The 21,940-nt window shown below is 41.7% G+C and overlaps 1 protein-coding gene across 1 annotated transcript in view; it reads right to left on the minus strand.

Moving 5' to 3' along the window:
* The window catches only part of ptprsa (protein tyrosine phosphatase receptor type Sa), a 193,590-nt gene that overhangs the window by 73,565 nt on the left and 98,085 nt on the right, over positions 1–21,940 (minus strand). The window contains exons 13-16 of the mRNA XM_030049640.1: positions 13,970–14,293; positions 8,706–8,899; positions 6,201–6,227; positions 4,904–5,021 (exon numbers count right to left, since the gene is read on the minus strand). Coding sequence (XP_029905500.1) covers positions 4,904–5,021; positions 6,201–6,227; positions 8,706–8,899; positions 13,970–14,293 — 663 coding nt within the window. The remainder of the gene's footprint in view (positions 1–4,903; positions 5,022–6,200; positions 6,228–8,705; positions 8,900–13,969; positions 14,294–21,940) is intronic.

Genomic DNA, 21,940 nt, shown 5'->3' on the forward strand with positions numbered 1-21,940 from the left:
GAGAGAGACTCAAGAGGAGAGGTCTAGGGCCATTATGCAAGATTTTTTTTCTCACCAGACCAAAATCACAATCAGGAAGTTATAAATATGAAGTGAGGTTGGGGACAAAAGGCTGGAATGACAAGTCAGCTAGCTGTCTGCAATCAGCACAGGAATAAATAACAAGCCTATTTCTCCACCCCAAAACACACACACACACACACACACACACAGACACACACACACACACACACACACGCATCGCTCAACATCCTTTTTAAATCGTACAAAAAGCCCAGTCAGGGGACGTGTGGGTGGGCGGTGGCAGGCGGCCCTCTCAGGGAGACTGTAAGCTGTAAAGAGGCTGCTAGTGCCTCAGTCTTCAGTGCCTGTATCAATAATTTTGTTTTTATTGATTTATTTATTTTTATTTTATGTTTTTTTTTTTCTGTCCTGATTTCTGATCTAATGTCACTTGGTGTGATTTTATGTAAAAACACATCCATCTTATCAGCACATAGTGTGACTCCAAAAGAAGAGAACAAAAACATCCGTACTTAAAGGGATAGTTCACCCATTTTGAAATATGTGATATTATTTCACTCCCCCCAGCTGTTCTGTAGGACAGTAGTGGTGCTATCTTCCTCTTATTGTTACTGAGTGCTGGATAGTGGCTGGATGCTCCAAATGCTAACTGTTAGCCTCCTGCCATTGAGCTGGACTTCGCCCAGCTAATGTTCTTCAAAATTTCAACCTTAAAACATTCATCAGCAGTTGAACTATTTTGTTGTGTGGTCTGAGCTCTGTGCTGGTGGCTGGCAGGAGCCTGAAAGGTCCATGAAACTTGTGATAGAGCGGAGCAGAGGAAGACAAGAAGCTAGCTACAGCACTACTGCCAGCTATCTTTTAGTACTCTGGAGAAAGTTGCTATTTTTGTGCTTCAACATGCAGATATGTGTTCAATGAAGAAACCAAACAAAAACAAATGAAAACAAATGAAAGCAAACTCATGCGCTCTATTTCTGTCTCTGTGGTGGTGCTGCCAGTGTGGAATGATACAGGAAGTGCACAAGTTACTGGATCTATTCTATACTGAAAACAGAAAAAAATATACAATTTCACACAGTGATTTGAGCAAAACTATCATCTGTGTGCACTCAGTAATCATATGTGCATTTTAGTTTGGGAAAGTAACAGATTTAAAGTGATTTTAAACCTTCTTTGAGTGGATTAAGGCAGTTATTTTTAAGAATGTTAGTAGTAATGATGAGAGAAAGATAACACTACTACTGTACTGCATAACAGCTGAAGTGAAATAATATCACATTCATCAAAATGGGTGAACTATGCCTTTAAATCCACTTACTTTTTTTGCCGGGATTTGTGGCTGTCAACATCTTCATTTCCAAAGCGCAACTTTAAAAATCATAAGTCACCAATTTTGTAACTATTTTGCACTTTTTTATGAGAACAGGTGATGCAGACAATTCTGAACATTTTAAGAGTACTTTACAATTTATTATTCTGGATCATAAAGCATGAGATTTTCACGTGTTCTAGGACGGAATAGCTTGATTTAGTAAATCAAGCACAAATCAAGCAGCTTCCTATAGCTCAACGGTAAACACTGGGGCAAGCTTGCATTTGAGCACAGTAATTCAAGGACTGTGGGTGATGCATGCATGCCATGATACGTGTTTTGCATCGTCCATGGATCAAGAGTTGTCAAGTACTGTAAGCTCTGCTCCAGAAATACTGTTTTCCCAGCAACTGCACAGCAGTAAAACAACATGCTTTGGTCAATAAATACTGATCCCTCTGCTGTCACTTGTCTCTGTATTTTGCCTCACATCGACCATGAGTGTACTGGTTCTCCCCGGGAGGAGTACGGAAAGTAAAAATCACAAAAAGGCTTTTTTTTATATATATATATATATATAAATTTTGCTATTCCCTGAGTAAAGACAGTTCAAACCAAAGAATGACTTGTTTATCTGTGGTGCACAAATAGGTGTGGAGTCTTACTTTGATTTCAAATCCTGCCAAGTCCTGAGAAAGGTTCTTCCTGATACTACAGAGGCTTGTTGGACTATCTGGAAGATGAAAAGATCTTGCCATTGTCTTAAATTGACTGGATCTTTTAAGTTGTGTGAAAACATGCTCTTTCTGTTAGTGCCAGTGTCTGTACTGATGTAATTTCTTGGGCCTTGATCTTTTGTAAGAAGAGAAAAGCGATAACTTGCTACTTTCTGGAGGCACTTGTTCACTTTAAGCACATGCTCGTCTGCGAAAAGTTTTTTTTTTTTTTTTAAAGAGCTGTTGCGTAAGATTTCTGTGTATTTTTAAAGTGCGTATATGGTTGTATGTTGCATTTATTTGCGTCACACTCTCAATGTGCACCAGTGTACAGGTGAGTACGCGCCAAGGGTAGGCACTTGAAAGAGTGGTTTTATCTGTGATGCAGAGAACAGCTCAGAATCAGACAGCTTGTCTGGTGAAGAACAGAGAGCTCCAAACATCACATGTAGTGGTGTAAATAAACCCCTACACCTTGGGAGCAACGTGCCACGTGCAGACTTTTTCTATGCTTTCTATTCTTTCAAGTACGTGGTCAAGATCGGGGATGTGCTTGTTTTGGCTCTGCTTTGTCTGGCTGCAGCCTTATCAGCGGAGCGAGATGGCATCTCAAGTTGTCTGGCAGCAACAACGGAAAAACAGATGAAAACAAATCCTAAAATAAACAATGGTATATTCCTGTAAAATGACCCAATTTGTAAAATTCACTGATATTCCACAAGTTCCCCCAAAGGATTGATCAAATCCCCTTGAAGGGATGGTAAACCCAGTTCAAACTGGGGGGTTTCTAGTTTAGTATTATATCGTTGTGTTCTATCTTCATCATCCACCAAGATCTGAAAGTTCCTAGAAGTAAATAACTGTAGTGAAATGTAGTTATACAGGGGCTGCATTTCCTACAGTAGTCCATCCCAGCAGGGCCAGGTGGGCTCTAGTTGTCCCTGTAGGGTAACAATATTGTTGCAGCTCATCTGTCCAGCAAAAAGGAAAATATTCCGCTTGTCAGAACTGAAATAATTACAGGTCTTACTAGTCTGGCAACTATGTATCAGCAATGTATTACAGCATTACTTTGGAGGCTTGTAGTAGTAGAGCTGATGTGAGAAAGATCAAATCTGATGCCATCTCTCACGTCACAATCCTGTGTAAAATGGTGGATGTATATCTTGGAACAGCATAAAATTGGCATGCCGTGCTAACAAGCTAACAGTTATTATTACTCAGTGTCATTTTGCTGAGCCTGGTGGAAAATAACAGGTGCAGTTGAAGAGTCAATCAAAACGGGCAGGAGGATGAAAAACTGAGGTCATGTTCTGATTGGATCAATACATTCTTAAGTGTGAAAGCAGCTTTTGAGTTTTGACTCATGCATGAGAAATCAACTGATAGGCCTGACTCTGCAGAGAAAGGGCTTGAGATTCTCACAGTTTCATTTCATTACATTATATTTTTCATTAAATTTTAATTTTTAGCTCATCATTGCTCTAAGTCTGGAATTTCCATGAGATACCAGAAGTTCTATGAGCAGTGGGAACCAGGCTAATTGCCGGGCCATCCCAAAATCCCACAGGGGGAAACACTATACTCTTTGAAAAAGGCTGCTGAGAGTTCCCTTCTCTCAACCTCTGCACCCTTCCCTTTTTTATTTATCTTGCACCCCCGGCATGAGCCATTCCTCTGCACTTCAATAATAAAAAAGGAGAGGCTCTCCCTCTGAGGGACAGACAGAGCGTGTTAGACTGACATATCAGTCAGCTGGCCTTGACAGGAGGATGGAGAGTGACAGCGCTCACTCAGGCCCTTTGGCAGCGTCGCCCTCCCTGACACCTGCAATAGACGCACCTGTCAGGATCTGGTCCTGTCACGGAGGAGTGGGTGAGTTTGCCTGTGTATGTGCGTGCATGTTGTATTGCGGGAATGTATTTGTGTGTGCGTGCATGTGTGTGTACTGAAATGTGCGCCTGGCACAGCCGTCGTGTTTATGTTGGCTCTCTGAAGCCAACTGCCATGGACGATCGCACAAAAGGACGCTCTTATCTTAGCCCCGATGCCTCAAATTCTTTCAAAGGGGGGCTTTCACACTCCACTGCAGTCAGCCTCACAGGTTTAGATCATGTTCACGGTAGCTAAGCCGCTGGTTTCCAAAGAGGCTCAAGTGCTCTGGTTAAAGTGCTGTGCCCACCGGTGTTAACGAGGAAAAAAATGAAGAAAGACAAGGCTTCACAGTATGCAGGCATTAGCCTCAAGTATTTCACCCTTAAAGCTCAAAACAGTGACCCTGCAGGGGTCCCGGGCTGTCAAAATCTGCCTGAACCCCTAAATATCTCACAGTACTTTCTAGCATTAAAAATTTAATGGGCAATCTTTGGATAGTGGTCGTGATTCAAATGAAAAACTGACTGCAGTCTGACTGCAGTCTAACATCACTGCTGGGTGGTTGAATGACCCCTGAATCCAAATAAAATATGAAATGGCATCATTCCATAATTTTGGCAAACGGTTGCTATGAAAAATTCACCAGCCAGTGTTTTAAAAACAAAATACTCACAAACAAAAGTGCTTTGTAAGAAACTATCTCAGCAAATTCACTTGATTTCTTTAAAATGTACAGAAACTGGCCTGACAGTTAGCCTAGTGACAAGACAAGGATCAAATCCCCCAGTTTCCATGAATGGTTCAAGTTGGGCAGCTGGCCAGGCAGTTAATCTGAGGCACTTTCACTTTCCTAATCATGAGGGCCACTGAGCAACATGCCGTTCAGGTGTTTGCCTCAGGCTGAAAATAAGGATGCCTGGGATAAATACAGGTTAAATTGAAATAAAATAAAAAAAGTTAGTGTTGTACTGACCTGCCACTTTGGTCACCACCAGTTTGGGTTTGCTCCGGGCCCCATCACCCTTGGTGGTGTACGCAGCCACCGTGATGGAGTAGGTGGTGTTTGGGTGGAGCCCTCCGATGACCATCTCCTGTGGGAAGCAGGACCAATAGCGAACACAGATATCAAAACGGGTCTTTAAACTTTGACCGTTTCACCCCACTTTATTGCTACTTTATTAAGCATATCCATTTATGCAAAATGTCTGCTACTCCTCTATTAATCTTCAGGCATGCATTAAATTTACCATTTTGTCTTCTTGTTATGAGAGCGCATTCCATTAAGTTAAAGTAAATTTTCAGACTTGCCAAGGCAGGGGCGGGATGTCAGATATGTAAATGTAAAAGTAGCCCCCTCATTTCTTTGGCAAAGCGCCAACTTCACTTGATGTGATGAATGCATGCTGAATTCATCCTGGCCATTTGAGGTACTTTTTTTTTTTTTTTTTTTTTTTTTACCGCAGCCATTAACTTTGCTCGAGTCTTCTTCAAAGAGGAGCTTCCGATCAATTCTAATGAATCTTTCAAGGGAGCATGTTTGAATGAAACAGGAATGAAGTTTTTAACAGGCTGGTCGGCAAGGAGATGGGAGAGGCCAATAAAGGTAAATGAACCATAAGTACTGTCTTGCAGCAGAGATGGTATTCACTGCATGCAAAAATGGACCGTTTAGATTCCAAATAATGGTGGACTGGCTGAAAAGATCAAGCAAACAAAATTCCTAAGATTCCAGCGGTGGGGGGGGTGATCATCAGAGATGAGATGAGGGAGGGAGTCTGACCATCTGATATATGTTGGAATGGAAAGATGGAATATAAACCACCATGTATGGTGCAGCCACCACAAAGGAATCGCACAACCACAAATGCACAGCAAAAATGAAATAAATAAATGTAAAAAAAAAAAAAAAAAAAAAAAAAATCACAAATGACGTACACACCATTGCACTAGCAGACAGCACACACAGCGTAGCAACAAACAGCACGACACATATGGCATTCCAGGCACAGAGGGCAGTGGTTATTGCATCAGCTGCCATTTTGTAGGAAGTGAGGCTAATTGGCATTAGCAATTCCCTCTCACTATTTTTTCAGTGGCAGAGGTAACAGGCTCGGCTGAAGTGTGACCTCTAAGCCACTTTGTTACCCAAACTTATCGAATAAGCACGGTAGGTGTTAAATAAGCTGTGAATCCAACCAGCTTGATGCAATACTCACTTTTTTATTCCCTTTCAGCTACATAAAGCACTCGGGCAAAACTCGCATACTCACATATTCTGCCGTATCGTCCGTTTCCCACTAACCCCCCCCCACCGCCAAAGAGGAGAGTGCCGAAGAGAGCATTTTTTTTTGTAAAGGAGGGAGAAAAAGAAAGGGAAGACATAGGAGTGTGAGAGGGGAGTATTAGAAGAAAACAGCGGCTCTTCCAGTAGAAGTGTGGGAGCAGGAGGTTGGTGTCAGAAGTAGGTCACTGGTGCTAGCATGTGCTTGAGAGAGTGAGAGTGTATGCATGTGTGGGAGACAGGGAGAAGGAGTTTGAAGCTGGTGTTAGAGGCAGCAGCGGGGACAAAGCTGCGAGCTGTCTGGGTCTGCCAGCTCAGCCTTCAGGTGTTAGAGTGCAGATCATGGCAGGGGATCCACAGGTATCACACAGTTCAGTGTAACGCTTTTCAAAGAAGCTGTAACAGTGATTTTGAATTTTGTCCCATTTTATCCTATTTACCCACAAATATAATCCCCAAATATATAAAACTGGCTGCGGACCCAATTTCAGGTCATCAAAACACAACAGTGCTGCTGCTGTTAGGAAAACTAATGTGGATGACTTTATTATGGGATACTGGTGTGAGGAAAGTGTGAAGTCTCTGAAAGTTCATTTTCATATCAAAGTGGAATGAATGGAAACCAGTGGCTGGAGAAAAATGATATCAGAGATCTAAAACATGACTTGCTTTGGGAAAAGATTAGCAGAAATGGGAAGATTATACATTTTGAAATGACATTAAACATGCAAAACAATGGTAAGGTCCTATAAGGCCATTGCAAGACAAATTAACAACACAGTTTTTTTTGGACAATTGATCTTTTTCTTACTCAAACAGGCACTGCAGGTAAGTATAAAGTTGAGTACATTTTTTTTCAGCTCTTTCTGGTTATACTTACTGGTCAAACTCACATGACCGGTAGGTATAAACAGAGTCGGGTTGGCCTGACAATAGCCCTTTGCTGCCCTGCCCCTGCTATTTATTATCTGTTTTTACTGTAAATTTGCTTCATATTTTGCTATCCACTTGCTACTGTAATGCTTGAAATTTCCCCACTGTGGGACTAATAAAGGAATATCTTATCTTATCTTATCTTATCTTTTCCCAGGTGTAACAGGTAAGTGTAAATGCTGTATTAGGCTCAGTAGATGTAGGGTTTTATAACATCATAAGTGTTGACTCTGATGCAGGAAAAAAAAAAACAAATCCAAAACTAATTTGGAAGAAAACAATTACATAAATAAGATATATAAAATGTCATGTGAAATGAAGACCTCATTGAGATTCAATTGCATTTAAGACACTTTAAGGACCTGCAGTCAATCTGATATAGTGACCTTTTACTGTAGCCTTAATGCTCAGCTCAGCTCAAAATATACACTAATAGCAACAAATACATACACACTCCGCCAAACACTGATGACTTGACTTCGCTAAGGACACAGTGTGCTGCGGCTACAAGCCTTGACGTCTGGTTGCGTGCAATGCCAGGACGTCATAATTTAAGCTTGGTTAAGAGCATCAGCTAAATGCCAAAAAAATGTAGATGTGATGAAACAGACTTGGATCCATTCCTTCCCTAAAGATGGAGTATTGCATACAACTGTTCCTCCCTGTGTTGTTTACCCTATTGCTTCAAGGCTGTAATTTCCATTTGGATGATTGTTAACTGTGCACAAAAAGCACGCTTTGGCAGGATTCCTCCAACATTGTGTTGACAGAAGTTTTTGTAAAAAGAAAAGGAAAAAAAAAAATACAATTATACAGCCCCTCCATTAATCCTTGCTGTCAGTGGAGGCTGTTTTTTGGTGAAACGCTTTCATGCCAATTTTACTTTTCCCCCAGCCACAGAATACTATAATCAGCATTTTTTTTTTTTTTTTTTTTTTTTGGGTGTCTCCATGTTTGATACAAGCAGCACAATCAGACTTTTTCGTGGCAGAGGTTGCCATAAAGCAGGGGTCTAGACATCCCTAATAAAAGCAATAGAGGCAGAAGAGGGAGGACAAGGCGAGTGAAGCTTTGATTACAGTTCTTGTGGTGGGCTGAGGGGAAAAGAATATTGCAGCAATATGAAATGAAATTCAAGAGGGGAAAGCATCTTCTCCTCTCTTCCCGTGCTGCCTTATTTTGTACGGTGATATTTGCACAGCCTCCTTACAGCAAGCCAACAGCAAGTGTGAAGTACATGCTTTGCAATCTGTGTGCACCGAAAAAAAAAAAAAGTTTCTTTGAAGTGTCTACTGGAATTTTGAGCCATTACATTGATGCCACGGTGTTGCTCTCGCCTGCTTTATTGGTGAAATCTCCTAAATACATGATTGAAAAACAGATTCTGAGGCAGACCTGGGTGTGTTTGTAAGTTTGTGGAGAAGGAGAAGGTATACTCTTGTGTTATATCAACATCGTGGCGTCATTTGAGCGCGCTCTGCTCCTCTCTCCTCTCAGAAAAATGTTAATTTCTTGGGGAACTGATTCATGACCGCAAATGGTAACTGTGAGAGGGTCATACCTGGGCGTCGGCCAGCATGACGTCCTTGATGAGGGGCCGGCCCCGTGACTCGCCGTTCTCCACGCACACATAGTGGACCTGGTAGCCGCGGATCTGGCCGTGTTGTTTGCCCGGCGTCAGGGAGCGCCACATCACCTTGATTGCCGTGGAGTTGAGCACCTCCACTTCTACACGCCTCGGAGGAGCCCCCGGAACTGTAGGAGACAAGGTAAAAAAAAAAAGAAAAGAGGGAGGAGGTCATACAGGGTGACCCAAAAAAACGGGAACTTTTTAACAATCCAATAAAACCAAGAGTGATGGAAGAAAAATATTTTATTTTTAATAATTGAAACCTGAAAACATGCCATTTAAGAAACAATGATGGAATTTTCATTTTTTTAAAATTGTGCTGCCACTTGCTCATGTCTGCAAATACGCACTTCAAAGATTCCCGTTTTTTTGGGTCACCCTGTACATTAAATACATTAAATGTACTGTAGCACTGCAAATATTGTAAGTTTATTTACTGTTAGTTGCTCCCCGTAAGACTCACTGCGTAGTTCACTTTAATAACGAAAGACGGTTTCCATAATCAGGGTAAGGGATTTAGAGAAACCAGGTTAAAATAGCTACATTTCTTTTTTTTTTTTTTTTTTAAAAAAAGCTAATACTAATATTGACATTAATAAAAATTCAAATAAAACTAAACATTTTCCAACAATAAAAAACAAACTGAAACGAGCAAACCCACTCTGGAAACGAAACTGAAACTAAACTGAATTTGTAACAAGAATCTCAAACCAAATAAAAAAATAAAACGAATGAAAACTACAATAAAATAAAATAACTTGGGTAGTCCACGCTAGCACACTGTTCATAAGCATAGTGCAATACAGGATAACACACAAAACAATATGCCAAGATAATACAGTGCACCTACGCCATCCCTACACACAAGCCCAACACACACACACACACACACACACACACACATACAGGCACAAGCAAACATATCTCCAGTATCCATCAAACAGGCTGACAACTGGCAAGGATGATGGACAGACATTGGAAAAAAGAAAAAAAAAAAGAAAAAACATACCCAAGAGCAAACACTCAGTGTCAATCTTTCTTTTGGTCCACTCAAAAGCACAGTACCATGAGTGGCCCAAGAACCCACCCCCCAACCCCTCACACCCCGATCCAACACACACACACACACACACACACACACACACACACACACATATACACCCGCCCACACACACCCTCCATCCACCCCGGCCTGTCTCCTCCAAGTGTTCAATACGTGTTTGTCTGTCTGCCATCAGTGTGCCGTCAGTGTGAAGCCTTGTCTCTCCGTCATAATGACAGGCCTTTATGGAAGGCCTTGCTGCTGGCTCTTTCACAGATAGATGCTCACCTCCTTGCCATTAATAAAACTCTTCCGCTTCCATTGGGTCTTCGAAAAAACACCCTCCACCCTCCAAATCGCCACCTCCGATTCCCGCATCGTCCCCGGGTTTATGCACCAGCTTTGCTTATTACGAAAAGATTTATCTACCTTTTATCCACTGGCTCTTCCTTCACTTCACAAACTGCTCTATCACACGTTATCACAGTAATGACACAAGAATATTTGTTACATGTACTGTCAGGGCGCTGTGCCATTTTGGCGAATTTAGGCTGATTTCTACTGTTGCGCTGCATTTTGTTGTGGGTAAGGCTGCCAGCAAAATGCTGAGAGTGTTATGGTAATGGATATGAAATGGGTTGTGGAGAATAGCAGCCCAGTGTCATCTTGATCGTCAGTGATACAGATGTGCTGTGACATGGCCACATCTTTACTTGTCATTTTATGTATTTTATTGTGCTTTTTTTGTCTCCCTGTTGTGTGTCATTTCATTTCTGCAATGCAATTCGGCTGGATCTTTGATTTTTTTTTTTTTTTTTCCTTTTTCTTTTGAGGTAAGATGTTTTGAGTTTTCTGTCTCCCCTACCAGCCTGAACCTAAATCTGTATTTTTGTAGCAGTGTGTCATGTAGTACAGTGCACTTGTTTTACAAGGTGGGATCCTTGAGTGTTAGGGTTCAGGTTGGGGGAGGGAGGGGGCTGAGTGCAGCCTTGGGTTAAGGCTGAAATGCCTTTACAACCATTTAAACACAAGGCATCAACATCGATCCAGCATCACTGATCTGACCTTTAAACATATTGTTTTATTAATTCAAAATGTAGTTTTAATGTCATTTTGCTAATTTTCATTTTATTTCTTAAATTTACATTTTATGTTTTATTTTATTTCATTTTTACTTACATTGCAGTGTTTTTTTTTTTTTTTTTTTTATTGTTTACAAATTTCAGGTAATTTTTGAGAGTTTTCTGGTATTTGTTTTGCTAATTTTCTGGTCATTTTGTGATTTATTTATTGCTATTTTTTTATTTAAATTTCTGCAATTCTTTTTTAAAAAACTGTTTATTATTTTTTTTTTTTCATGTCATTGAAAGAAATGCAGTGAATTCACTCTGCTTAATTAATTTCTTGACATTGCTACAGCACAAAAAATTGTATATTGATTATTTTAACATTGACATTAACATTTTCAATCTCATCACTTTGAATTTATAGTATGGCAATTTCATAATTAACACAAAGCAAAATATCTTTTCATATCAGAGTCCCAAGGCCAAAATCACTTTAAGTGGGGGTCCAGGGCTTCATGAGGGTCAACGTGGTAGGAGTGGGACTCACCAGAGGCCCTATGATACCATATTATCACAATACTTAAGTCATGATATCCTAGCATTGTGATTTTAGACATTTGTGACACGCTGAGTCGTTCAATAACATATATTGTTATTTATTACCTTTTTTGGCTACGTGGCGAGTGGTCAGTTGGGGGTTAGGCGTCTGGCTTGGAGGTCATGGACTAACTGGTACACCAACACTGAGGTACCAGGGGCACGATACCCAGCCGGAGTACCAGGGGAACCCAAGTCCAAGCACCGGGGAATGGAAAATATTCAGGCAGTGCCTACATATTTTCCCTTCTCCCGATAGGCTGGAAAATATCAAGATACTTGGCGTCCATGTAACAATACAATATCACCATGCAAAATATTGTGATACTATGCTGTATCATTTTTTCCCCCCACATCTACAACTTCTGGATCCAGGATATAAAAAAATGTAAGAAGTATAGTATACACCTGTAGTGGAAGTGTAGCAAACAACCAGTGCATTGAACCGGTGCACCAAGCCACATTAAACTGAATGATATCCATGAGATGAACCGTGGGAACTGGAGAGCTCTCCATCTCTGTGGCTGGGAACTGAGGAACGCGACGTTGTCCTTTTTAACCTTCATTTATCCGGGGATGGCTGAGCACCCATGCTCTTTTTCAGCACCGCTCTACTTCACATTCATCAAGTGCATGCAATCACACCGGAGAGCAGGCCAGAACAACCACAGTCTTCCACTGTTTACCGCCGAGCAGCTCTGCTGGAGCAGCTGAAGGTTAAGTTTGGGCGGCTCAGCAGCACCACTGATTCATTTTTCAGGCCGGTCTATGATGTGAACAACCTGACGGGTCACAAGCATACTCTAATGTTTAGACCAGCACTGGAGCCATATTATTTATCTATATCAGGGCTGGGTGATCTGAACAAAATCCAATATCACATTTCTTTGACAGAATACCTCGACATCAATATAACAATATTTGACTGTTGACTGTTGATGACTGTTGATCAAAAATATCTTGTGTGGAAATATATATATCATGTAGATATTTTTTTTAAATCAACGGTCATTAGCAATGAGCCTATAATTAGCTGCACTCTTTATTTCTTTATTTAATTTTTTTTCTTTTACCGTTGTTCTTTTTAGTTCTATCTTGTTTTATACATATCTTATTACTGAAATTTTGAATTTTTAGTGCTTATAAGTGTTTTAAAATTTGTTCATGATTATGGTGACTTATTTTAAAGCACCTCTGTATTTTTTCAAGTTTATTTAGAGCCCAAAAAGTCTCAAAAGGCTTTACAGGCCCACAAGTTTGCAACAAACTAAACAGGACGACACCCCCCGATGTAACCCTCGCAGTGGGCAGGACCCCCCAGATGGCACAGGAAAAAAAATTGGAAGAAATCTTGAGAAGGACCAAGGAGAGAAAGCGAAACAGTTATATTACCAAAAAAAAAAAAAAAAAAAAAAAAGCCTTTTCATTACCTTGAGGAAGAAGTGGCTCTTCAGGAAGGGGAGGGTGCCTCTTATTGTCTATTTCAAACTGAATTCAAGCTGACCAGTCACAAGCCGACTTCCCTGACCTCCAGGCTGTGGCTGCCTCGTCACTGCACAGCCAGCGGCTCACGGTGCACAGGCCTCAGAAACACTTAAGGCTACTGCTCTCGGCTGTGCAGCGGGATACTGTTAAAAGCCTGGATCCAGCCTGGATATGGGGTGTGGCAGGAGCTATAAATTAAACATGGGTGGGTGTATGTGTGCTTAATGGCAACACACCAGAGGGCGTTATCTGTAGCAGGTGGTTTCCTTTCATTTGGTTTACACAGCTATATGAGTCCTGTCAATATGTATCTGCAACTATGCCACTAAGAAGACGGTCTGGACTTTAACTACAGTTGATAAATGCAGTGATCCTGTGGTTTTCAAACAGGGTCCAGGGTCCTGGAGGGACTTCCAGGGTCTTCAGCAAAATATGAAATCTTTTAATTACACTGCAATTTAATTCACTAGAAAGTATTAGAATGCATAAAATGTACGAGGGATCACTTGAAAATTTTCCTCTTTCTGGTTTAATCTCACCATGATTCGTCAGTGTTCAAGTATGACACCTAAACAGTTTACCCCTTTCAAATCTGCACAAATTCACTTGATTTCTTTCAAAATATGAGAGGATGATTAGTTAATCTAATAAATGTAAATATGAATATAAATATAATTATAAATATACAACAAACTGACCAGAAAATAAGCAAAAACAAAAAAGTACCAGAAAAGGAGCAACATAACACCCCTGCAGTGATTCACGCTCAGACCAAGACTTTGGCCTGGTGTCCATTTTCCTTGTGCGGGTTTATAAATTAAACACAGTTACACACAGTAACACACTCATTAGCACGCATACACACACACACACACACTCAAAAATAAACGATACATCCATTGTCAGCCTCTCATAGATGCTCGTAAGCTACGGCCCAGGGAGGAAAAAAAGTAACAAGTAATAATAATAATAATTATAAGTAAAAAGTACTAGAGTTAAAGTACCATCCTCATCGGTGCGGCAGATCAGGGGCTCGCTCTCGGGGCCCGGCCCGACCTCGGTGAAGGCGGCCACTGTGATTTGGTACTGGGTCCACTTCTCCAGCCGCTGCAGCAGCACCTGCTCTTCGGTGGCAGGCACCGTCGGCTCCTCCACAGACTCTCCGTCGCCACCGCCGGCGTCCGACGGGCCCCCCACCACCTGGTAGCGCACCCTGTACCCCGCCAGGGCGCCGTTCTGGCTCTCCACAGGCGGGGGGCGCCAACTTACCAGCAGGGTGGTGGAGCTGGAGCTGCTGCACTTAATGTCTTGAGGGGGAGCTGAGGGCTCTGGTCAGGCGGAAAGGACAGGGAGGGAGGGAGGGGGGAAGGAAGGAGGGGGGGCCAGGAGGAGGAGGAGGAACGGGAGGGGAGGAAGGGAGGAGGGTGAAAAACGAAAAAACAAAAAGATGGGAGAGATAAAGAAAATGATAAAAGGAAAAGTCCAAACTCAAAAAAAAGAATAAGAATAATTGAAACCAAAAATTTGCAAAACATAAAAAGGCAAAATATGTTGAAAGTAAAAATAAAATACTGTCAGGCAAATGTCAACATAAAGGGCACAGAAGGACAATGGCACAGGCATGTGTAATAATGAAGCAAGACGGCTACCCTGGTGACATACCCTGACATGATGGCTGAGTGCCGCTCGCTATCACGACTGATTTTAAGCATCAAACCTATCAAAAGCTTTGAGTGATGAGTTTGTCCTTGAGAAATTACATTTTACTTCATTTTACTTGAGGGAATCACACTATCCTGGCCTGACTTTTTTTTTTTTTTTTTTTTTTAGTAAAATCAACAGATGTACCAGAGTGTTGCGCCAAAAAGTATTCACCCTATTGTCTAATGAAATGTGCTCCTATTCAATAAAATGGATTTTTTAAAAAAGAGCATTTTGGAAGGCATTAAAGTCAAAACCGCTTTCAGAGATATCCAACCTTACTTAACACGGTGTGCCATCCTGTTTTGAAAGTGTGATAAAAGGAAGTAGCGAGGGGTACCTAACACTGGCTGGTTAAACATAGGCTTTCAGGCTCTATATTCAATACTCTAAACCTGAGACCTGCGCCCAATAGTCATTGCCAATTGTTTGTTTCAGCCTGCTTACAGTACCAGATGGGGGGGGGGATTAACACATCCATTTTCCATTTTATTTTCAGGCAACGAGCTGAGGCTGTTATCCTTAGCAACTCCCTGCGAGTGAGCCAGCTGGGGCTCTGTATCACACTTAAGGACACCTATACAGGACACATGGTCACCCCTGACCTTCCAATTATGGGACCATGTCTCTATGCACAGGAAATTAGACTAAAGCAATTTGAAATATTCCCTGTGATCATTTTCATGATTTGTTTAACCGATTAAGCTTTCTGCAAGTCTTTGCCTTGTCTCGGGTGACGAACTGTCAGTCAGGCTCCTAATAAGTAGTCAAAAGGCCTCAGTAGCTACATTAGGTTATGCTAGGGATGGGAATCGACAGGGACTCCCTGATATGATTCAATTCCCGATACTTGGGTGCCATTTTGCTACAGTATGTGATGCGATTCTGTAATTACTGCAATTAGATTTTAAGATTTTGAATGACTTTGCACTTTGAATTAATCAGCCAGGTGATGACCGTTTGGGTCAAAGACAGTATGGTGATATAGAAATTGTCCAAAAAAAAAAAAAAAAAAAAAAAAAATCGCAAGAGGATCAATTTTTTCCCATTCCTAGGTTATGCTAAAACTATATTATTTGTCAGTATGAGTGAGCAGGAAAATGGTGAAGTCTTTTTTAAAATGTATTTTTTTGTGTGTGATTTGGAATAATATAAAAGCTTTTCCAATACACTGACTGTTTCTTTTTTTTTTTGTGAGTGTGTGAAGTGTTTGTGAACTTCCTAAATCAAACTCAAAAGTCTCTCCCTTCTAATCTGTGCCAAGCTCTTGCAGCTTGTGCTCGTCAAGAGAGCGTGCTGTGTAAGGAGTGATAAAACGCTTCACTTTGGCATTATACGGATAACACGACATGTATGAAAATATTCCCATTCAAGCCGGGTTTCCTCTATCTCCTCCGATGCTCTCGAGTGAGAATAAATTCCCTCCATCTTGACAAGCCCAGTTCATTATTACATTCTCGTCTGTTATGTAAGGTAGCAGCACCAGAATAATCAAAAACAAAAAAAAGGAAATCATATCAGGAAAAAGCAGTCCAACACACAGCAAACCCAGAAAAAGAACTCAGAATGAAACCCATGGAAACAACAAAAATGCAGCGTGTTCACATTCCAAAAACAAGGGCTGGAGAAATAAATCATGAACTGAAGGAGGGTACTGGGAAATGAATTTCTCTGTAACCCAGGTGACTCGAAAGAAAGAACCACAACAGTTAAGGTTCAAAATGACAACTCATAAAAAAACATGAAAAAATAGAATACTCAGCATAAACGGAAAATAAGAACAGTCAACTTCTAAATAAAAAAAGAAAGAAAAATCACAAGTACTGTCTGCATCATACGTACCTGGCTCCCACAACTAATAACTTTTAAAGACTTTCTTACCACCAGCACCTGACTAGTGAGCGTGCTTACTCCATAGTCAGTGAGCCGCAACGCTTTCCCTCTCCAAGTCAGTCATTTCAGATTAAAAGCTAGCCCCCATTTTCAAACTGGTTGTTAACACCTTTATATTTGGCCTACTGAGATGCTGGTTTCAGACCCATTTTTTTGGGGTTATGAGAGGGAGAGAGTTGGCTCTGTGCTGTTTTTATTCTCTTGGACTGTTTTATTCTCTTGTATCTTTTAGGCCGGAGGGTCCACAAGACTGTGAGAGGGGGGGGGGTGGGGGGTGGGGAGGGGTCGTCAAGGGGAAAAACCGACTCCCGCAATGTCCCTCTACTTCTGAACTTGACTAACTTTCTTCTTTCTTGTTTAACAATTTGTTCAAATAAATCCCATTTCATACCCTTTGCGCCAGTGTATCGCGGTGAGGCGCGCTGGCAGTTTGAGAATGCCAAGGCACAAGAGCGGGGATAGCAAGACGGAAAGCTTGTATTGCGGAATTCATAAAAGTTTAATGATACTGTTCTGACTGCTGTGCCACTTTGGGGTAAGAGAACAGCTTTAAAAAAAAAAAAAGAAAAAAGAAAAAAGAAAAAGAAAAAAGTAAAAAAGAAACAAGAACAGGGGTTTTGACTATCAGAGAGGCCTCCTCCCCGTCAAGAGATATAGGACTGAATGTTCCAGCACACAGCAAATAGGACAGGACCACAGCCACAGTCCCCAAACCCTTCTCTGTGTCCAATGGGCTTATTTACTTACGGTCTTACTGGATTTTGAGCCTTTCAGCTTCTTTTCCTCCGCTCATATTGTATTTGCAAACTCCCCACGTCAAGAGTGATTGCTCAGTTCTCAATCTTTGCGGTGCGGAAAAAAGGCTGGGAATCTGACAGGGGCTGGGCTATCACACCACACAGGCCTCCTCACGCCTGATAAGGGCTTAAGACGGGCTGGGGCACAGCTTTAGTAAAGTGCATATCCCATGAAGGCCAATGGCGGGATTATGGATACTAGAACTATACGACAACAAAAGAAGAAACTCAGCTAATGCTTCACTTGAGGGTCTTTTGAAGCTTCTCTGAAAGAGTTTCTGAATGCTATTTGACAAATAATTAGTCATGTCCGTATTCACATCCTCCTATTTGACTTTTAAGGCTGTTGTGATGTGACTGGGAGCTCTGGGGACAAAGTCTGCCATGTTAAATACTGGTGGCATGCCCAATCATTATGGCTACCTTCAGATGATTTTAACTTGACATCTTCAATGTGTGCATGTCATTGCTAACAGCTAAGCAATACAGGCCATTACTCAGCGCCTGGTGTCAACTCTTACACTGATACGGACTGTCAGTGCTTTTGCTGTCACAGTATAAGTATGCATGTGCTTTTGTGTTTTCATCATCAGTGACGAATGACAGGATGTTCGTATTTGTGGATCATTAAAGAATTAATCCCCGTTGATGCCAAATGGCCATGCTGGGGCTCATAGAAATATTCCAATATATCTAAAAACCCTCCGCAATTACAGTAAGTGGGGGGCTAAACTGCTTGTTTGGCTAAATACAGAGGATTTAGAATCTGCCACTTTAATTTGAGAGATAATGCTCGACTGGCCAGTGGCAGCTTCTAGGTATAATCTAAATGTGTAACAAAGCCTGACAATCCAGGGGCCTGGCCCATAGCTCATCGGCAAAGCGTGAAATGAATTCTGACGCTATGAAATGGGATTCTTATCTGCCACTCTAGGGCCCTGCAGTCCCCACTGCGCTGACTCCCCTAGCACCCACCCCCAGGGTCCATCTTGGGTGCTGTTACCACAGCTTGCGGCCGAGTAACAGTGAGAGGGACGCCGGAAGCCCCCCTAGCTCTCTGGTTGTGGACCCAGCTCGGTCATGTCTCAACGGTCTCACAGAAACAATGTCTCAACCTGGTCTGACTAGGGCAGCATATCCCATGAGGCCTTGCTTCTGAATGAGGGCCACTGCTGCCATTGCACCTGATGAGAAGATATTCTCGACCCCGCTGTAATAAGGACCGAGAGGTGTCGTAAAAATGATTGAGGTGCTCCTCGAGTTGAAGACGTTATTTGGCTTCTGTTGAAATGGAGCAGTAGAGGCTCGGGGGAGGATGGAGATGCAGGAGAGAATTTTTTTCTTTTTCTTTCTTTCTTTTTTTTTTTTGCAGTGACTTTTCACGGGTTCCTGGCAGAGTGGTCCCCATGACAATAGCCCTTGGTAATGCTGCAAGTACTGAGCACAAACTTCCAAAGCTCTGCAAACATTCTGTACCAGAGATAATGGACAACAAAGCAAACAGGGAAATCATATTGTCTGTCTTTCTTTTCACTCAGTGGCAGAGGGTTTCAGTCTGCCACATAATGCAAGAGGTTCAAATCCAACTTGAAATACTTCAGTAGCTCAGGGCATTGATAATTGTAAAGTTGGGGGTTCCACACCAACCAGTACTAAAATTGCATGCACTTATGCCACTATACAGCGCTTTGGATAAAGTCTCAACTAATGGGCGTGTATTATAATTTCTCTCGTTTTCATCACTTGATTCTTTTCTGTCATCTTGTTATAAGCACGAAATAAATGCATTTGACATGACATAAAATGCTCTGTGTGTCATTTTCTTTTGCGTCTTGTGTTCCAGTTGTCCTTCCCTGCCATGTTATTAATGCTCAGATATATCAGAGCCTGAGCAGCTGGTGCAGTCAAGCAGCTGGTAAAGAGGTTTTCCTCATTATAGTGTAGTGCGTGTATACATCTAGCAAAGCCATGCAACTCCAGTGAGGTGTGTTTTTTTAATGACGATGTCTGGCAGTGCCTCAGCAAGGTAATTGGATTTTTAGCTGAGAGAGAAAATAATATTTTGGGCAACCTGCCGATGAAGGCTGGAATCAAATGTCTCTCCACAGTGTCATAGCGCATGCAACAAAAATGCACTATGTGTAGATTAGATGTGTGATCGAACAACGGCCACCCCATCAACTACCCTGATTTCCACCGCCCCCAAGAGAAATTAGCTTTGTCTTCAAAACAAGCAATTGTTGTTTTTCTAAGTGCTCAAGAGTGTGCCGTGCAACTCTTCTTTAATGCACTCAGCTTTTTAGCTGTATTCCCATAAAGCGACACGTTTCTATTGACCGTGCTGCACCACACTGAAAAGACACTTAACATGAGCTATATATGTCACAAAGTCCACTGAGAGGTCTGGCAATGCTGAAATATATGGCGATCTGAACCGACAGACATGTCCGATTAATATTTAACTATGTCGCATATGACTACTGGGCACTCAGTTCTTCAACTCTCAGCGGGTTTTCAGGCAACGCTGTACAACAGGTTGAATAGGTCAGTCTGTGAGGATCACTGACAGGTTTTTACAAAAATAATATGGCAGACTGGAGCCCTTGTGCCACAAACAACCACTTACCTCAAAGCATCCAAAAGATCAAGTTATGATTGTGTTGAGTTGTTATGCTGTGTTGTGTTGTGTAGTGTTATGGAAATTCTTTTGCTTCGTCTGCCTGTCATCTTCCTGACCTCAGTGGTGAGAAACTATTGGCTATTTCTCACACCTGCTTGAGGAGGGATTCCCAATGTAAAAAAGAACAGCACTGATTGTCTGAGCGAGGCCCAGGTTTGAAACCATAGACCTAGAATGGATAGAAAAGATTCCTGAGTGACCATTTAGCTGTTAACCTTAAAATGATTGGCACACATAATGTTGTCATGGAAATGAGCTTTGATGTGGAGCATGAGACTTGAGAAATGGATATGTTACCATGGTGGAAGTATAATTTCACTCAACATCCTAATGGCTGTTGTATTATGATGTCCAGCTTACTGAGTCTGATGCACTCTACAAACATAAAATGACACTCATTTCCAAGGCTATACTATCAATATTTTAGGGTGGCCACCTAGCATTGCTAAAGAATGCTATTAAACCAGGTTTTATCCTTTCTATCCACTGCACTTCTATGGGCAATGCGGTAGAGGAGTCCTTCAACTCAAGCAGAGAATTGAGAAAGGCATTCGGTTAGACTTAGAGGCTCATGTCTATTTGTTCAATGAGTAAGTGTGCATCAATGGTATTTCTAAGTGCTGCTGTACTGTAGCCACTTGTGGCTTTGGTGGACTTGGGTTCGTTCAAGAACCCAAAATAAAAGGAGGGGGGAATAGAAGCAAGCTACTGTTTGGAGTGATGCAATATGCTTTCAGATAACCCAGAAACTAATGGAAATTAATAAATAAATAAAAACCCTAACTGAAAAACTTTTTTTTTTTTTCAAAAGACTCAACAAAAAAGGAGGAGGACATAAAGTAAGCAAGGTGATGTCAAGCCATTCCAAGGAGAGCTTTTGTTCCATCTCACAGGGGAACAAGTGACAAACAGAGAAAAGAGAGAGAATAGAGAGAGTGATGAAAAGATAGAAAAGGAAGAGTGTGTCCAATCCAATCTCCTTGCAGCTTACCGTTCAAGAAAACAATGCAAAAACAGTGGTAAGGGACTCACAAACACATGTCAATAGGTGGAGATGCGCACATACACTCGAAAGACGCTGAGACGGAGATGGGTTTGGATGGACATATAAGGTAGATTCATGCCTGGAGTGATCAGAGATCAAGGGTGCAGCAGAAAGTTCTCAACAGCACCCCGAGTGGGCAGGAGGGAGAGTGGCATGCAACTGGCGCTCTCCTCAGTGACTCTGCACTGTCTGTGTAGCTCTGCCCCCCCAGCAGAAACAAAAAGAACTGTGAAGTGGTTGTCCCAAAGCCCCCACACCCCAGAGGTGAGGGTACAGCCAACAAGTTGCACTGGTAGAAACAGAAAATGTGTTAAAAGAAGTCTCCTTCTGCCATGGCTTTCCTTTGTCCCAGTCAAAGTTCTCTGGTTTAGACCTTTCAAGAAAACAGAGGACAGCCATTTTCTCAGTGAGGATAGCCCTTCTGTCTTTTCTCACAATCTATGGCCATATTCCCTTTATATTCCCTTCCACAAGGATCCACAGCAACAACTAATTCATATGCACCCACAGTCCCCATAAACCCAGCTACAATTTGTAAGTTCTTCAGTGTTATTCTACTGAACCTTCTCTCCAGCTTTTACTATTGTGTGCTATGATGTCACTCCTGTTATTTTTATCTGGCTTATTTAAATAATTCAGTTGTGTTCCTACCATCAGTAAAATAAAATATCAGTGCTCTGCCAATCTGCTGGAATGAATTTAGGGGTAGGGGAGGTGGTGGTGGTGGTGGGGTGGCTTTGAGTACTTTTGGTTACTGTAGATAGGAGGGCTTTTCCAGCTGTCCTCTGATGACTAAACCCACCCCCATATCCTTCATCCCAAATCTTAATATAGTTTAGGAGAAAGCCTTGGCAGTCTT

Source organism: Myripristis murdjan, chromosome 4 (assembly GCF_902150065.1).
Source record: "Myripristis murdjan chromosome 4, fMyrMur1.1, whole genome shotgun sequence".
NCBI lineage: Eukaryota > Metazoa > Chordata > Actinopteri > Holocentriformes > Holocentridae > Myripristis > Myripristis murdjan.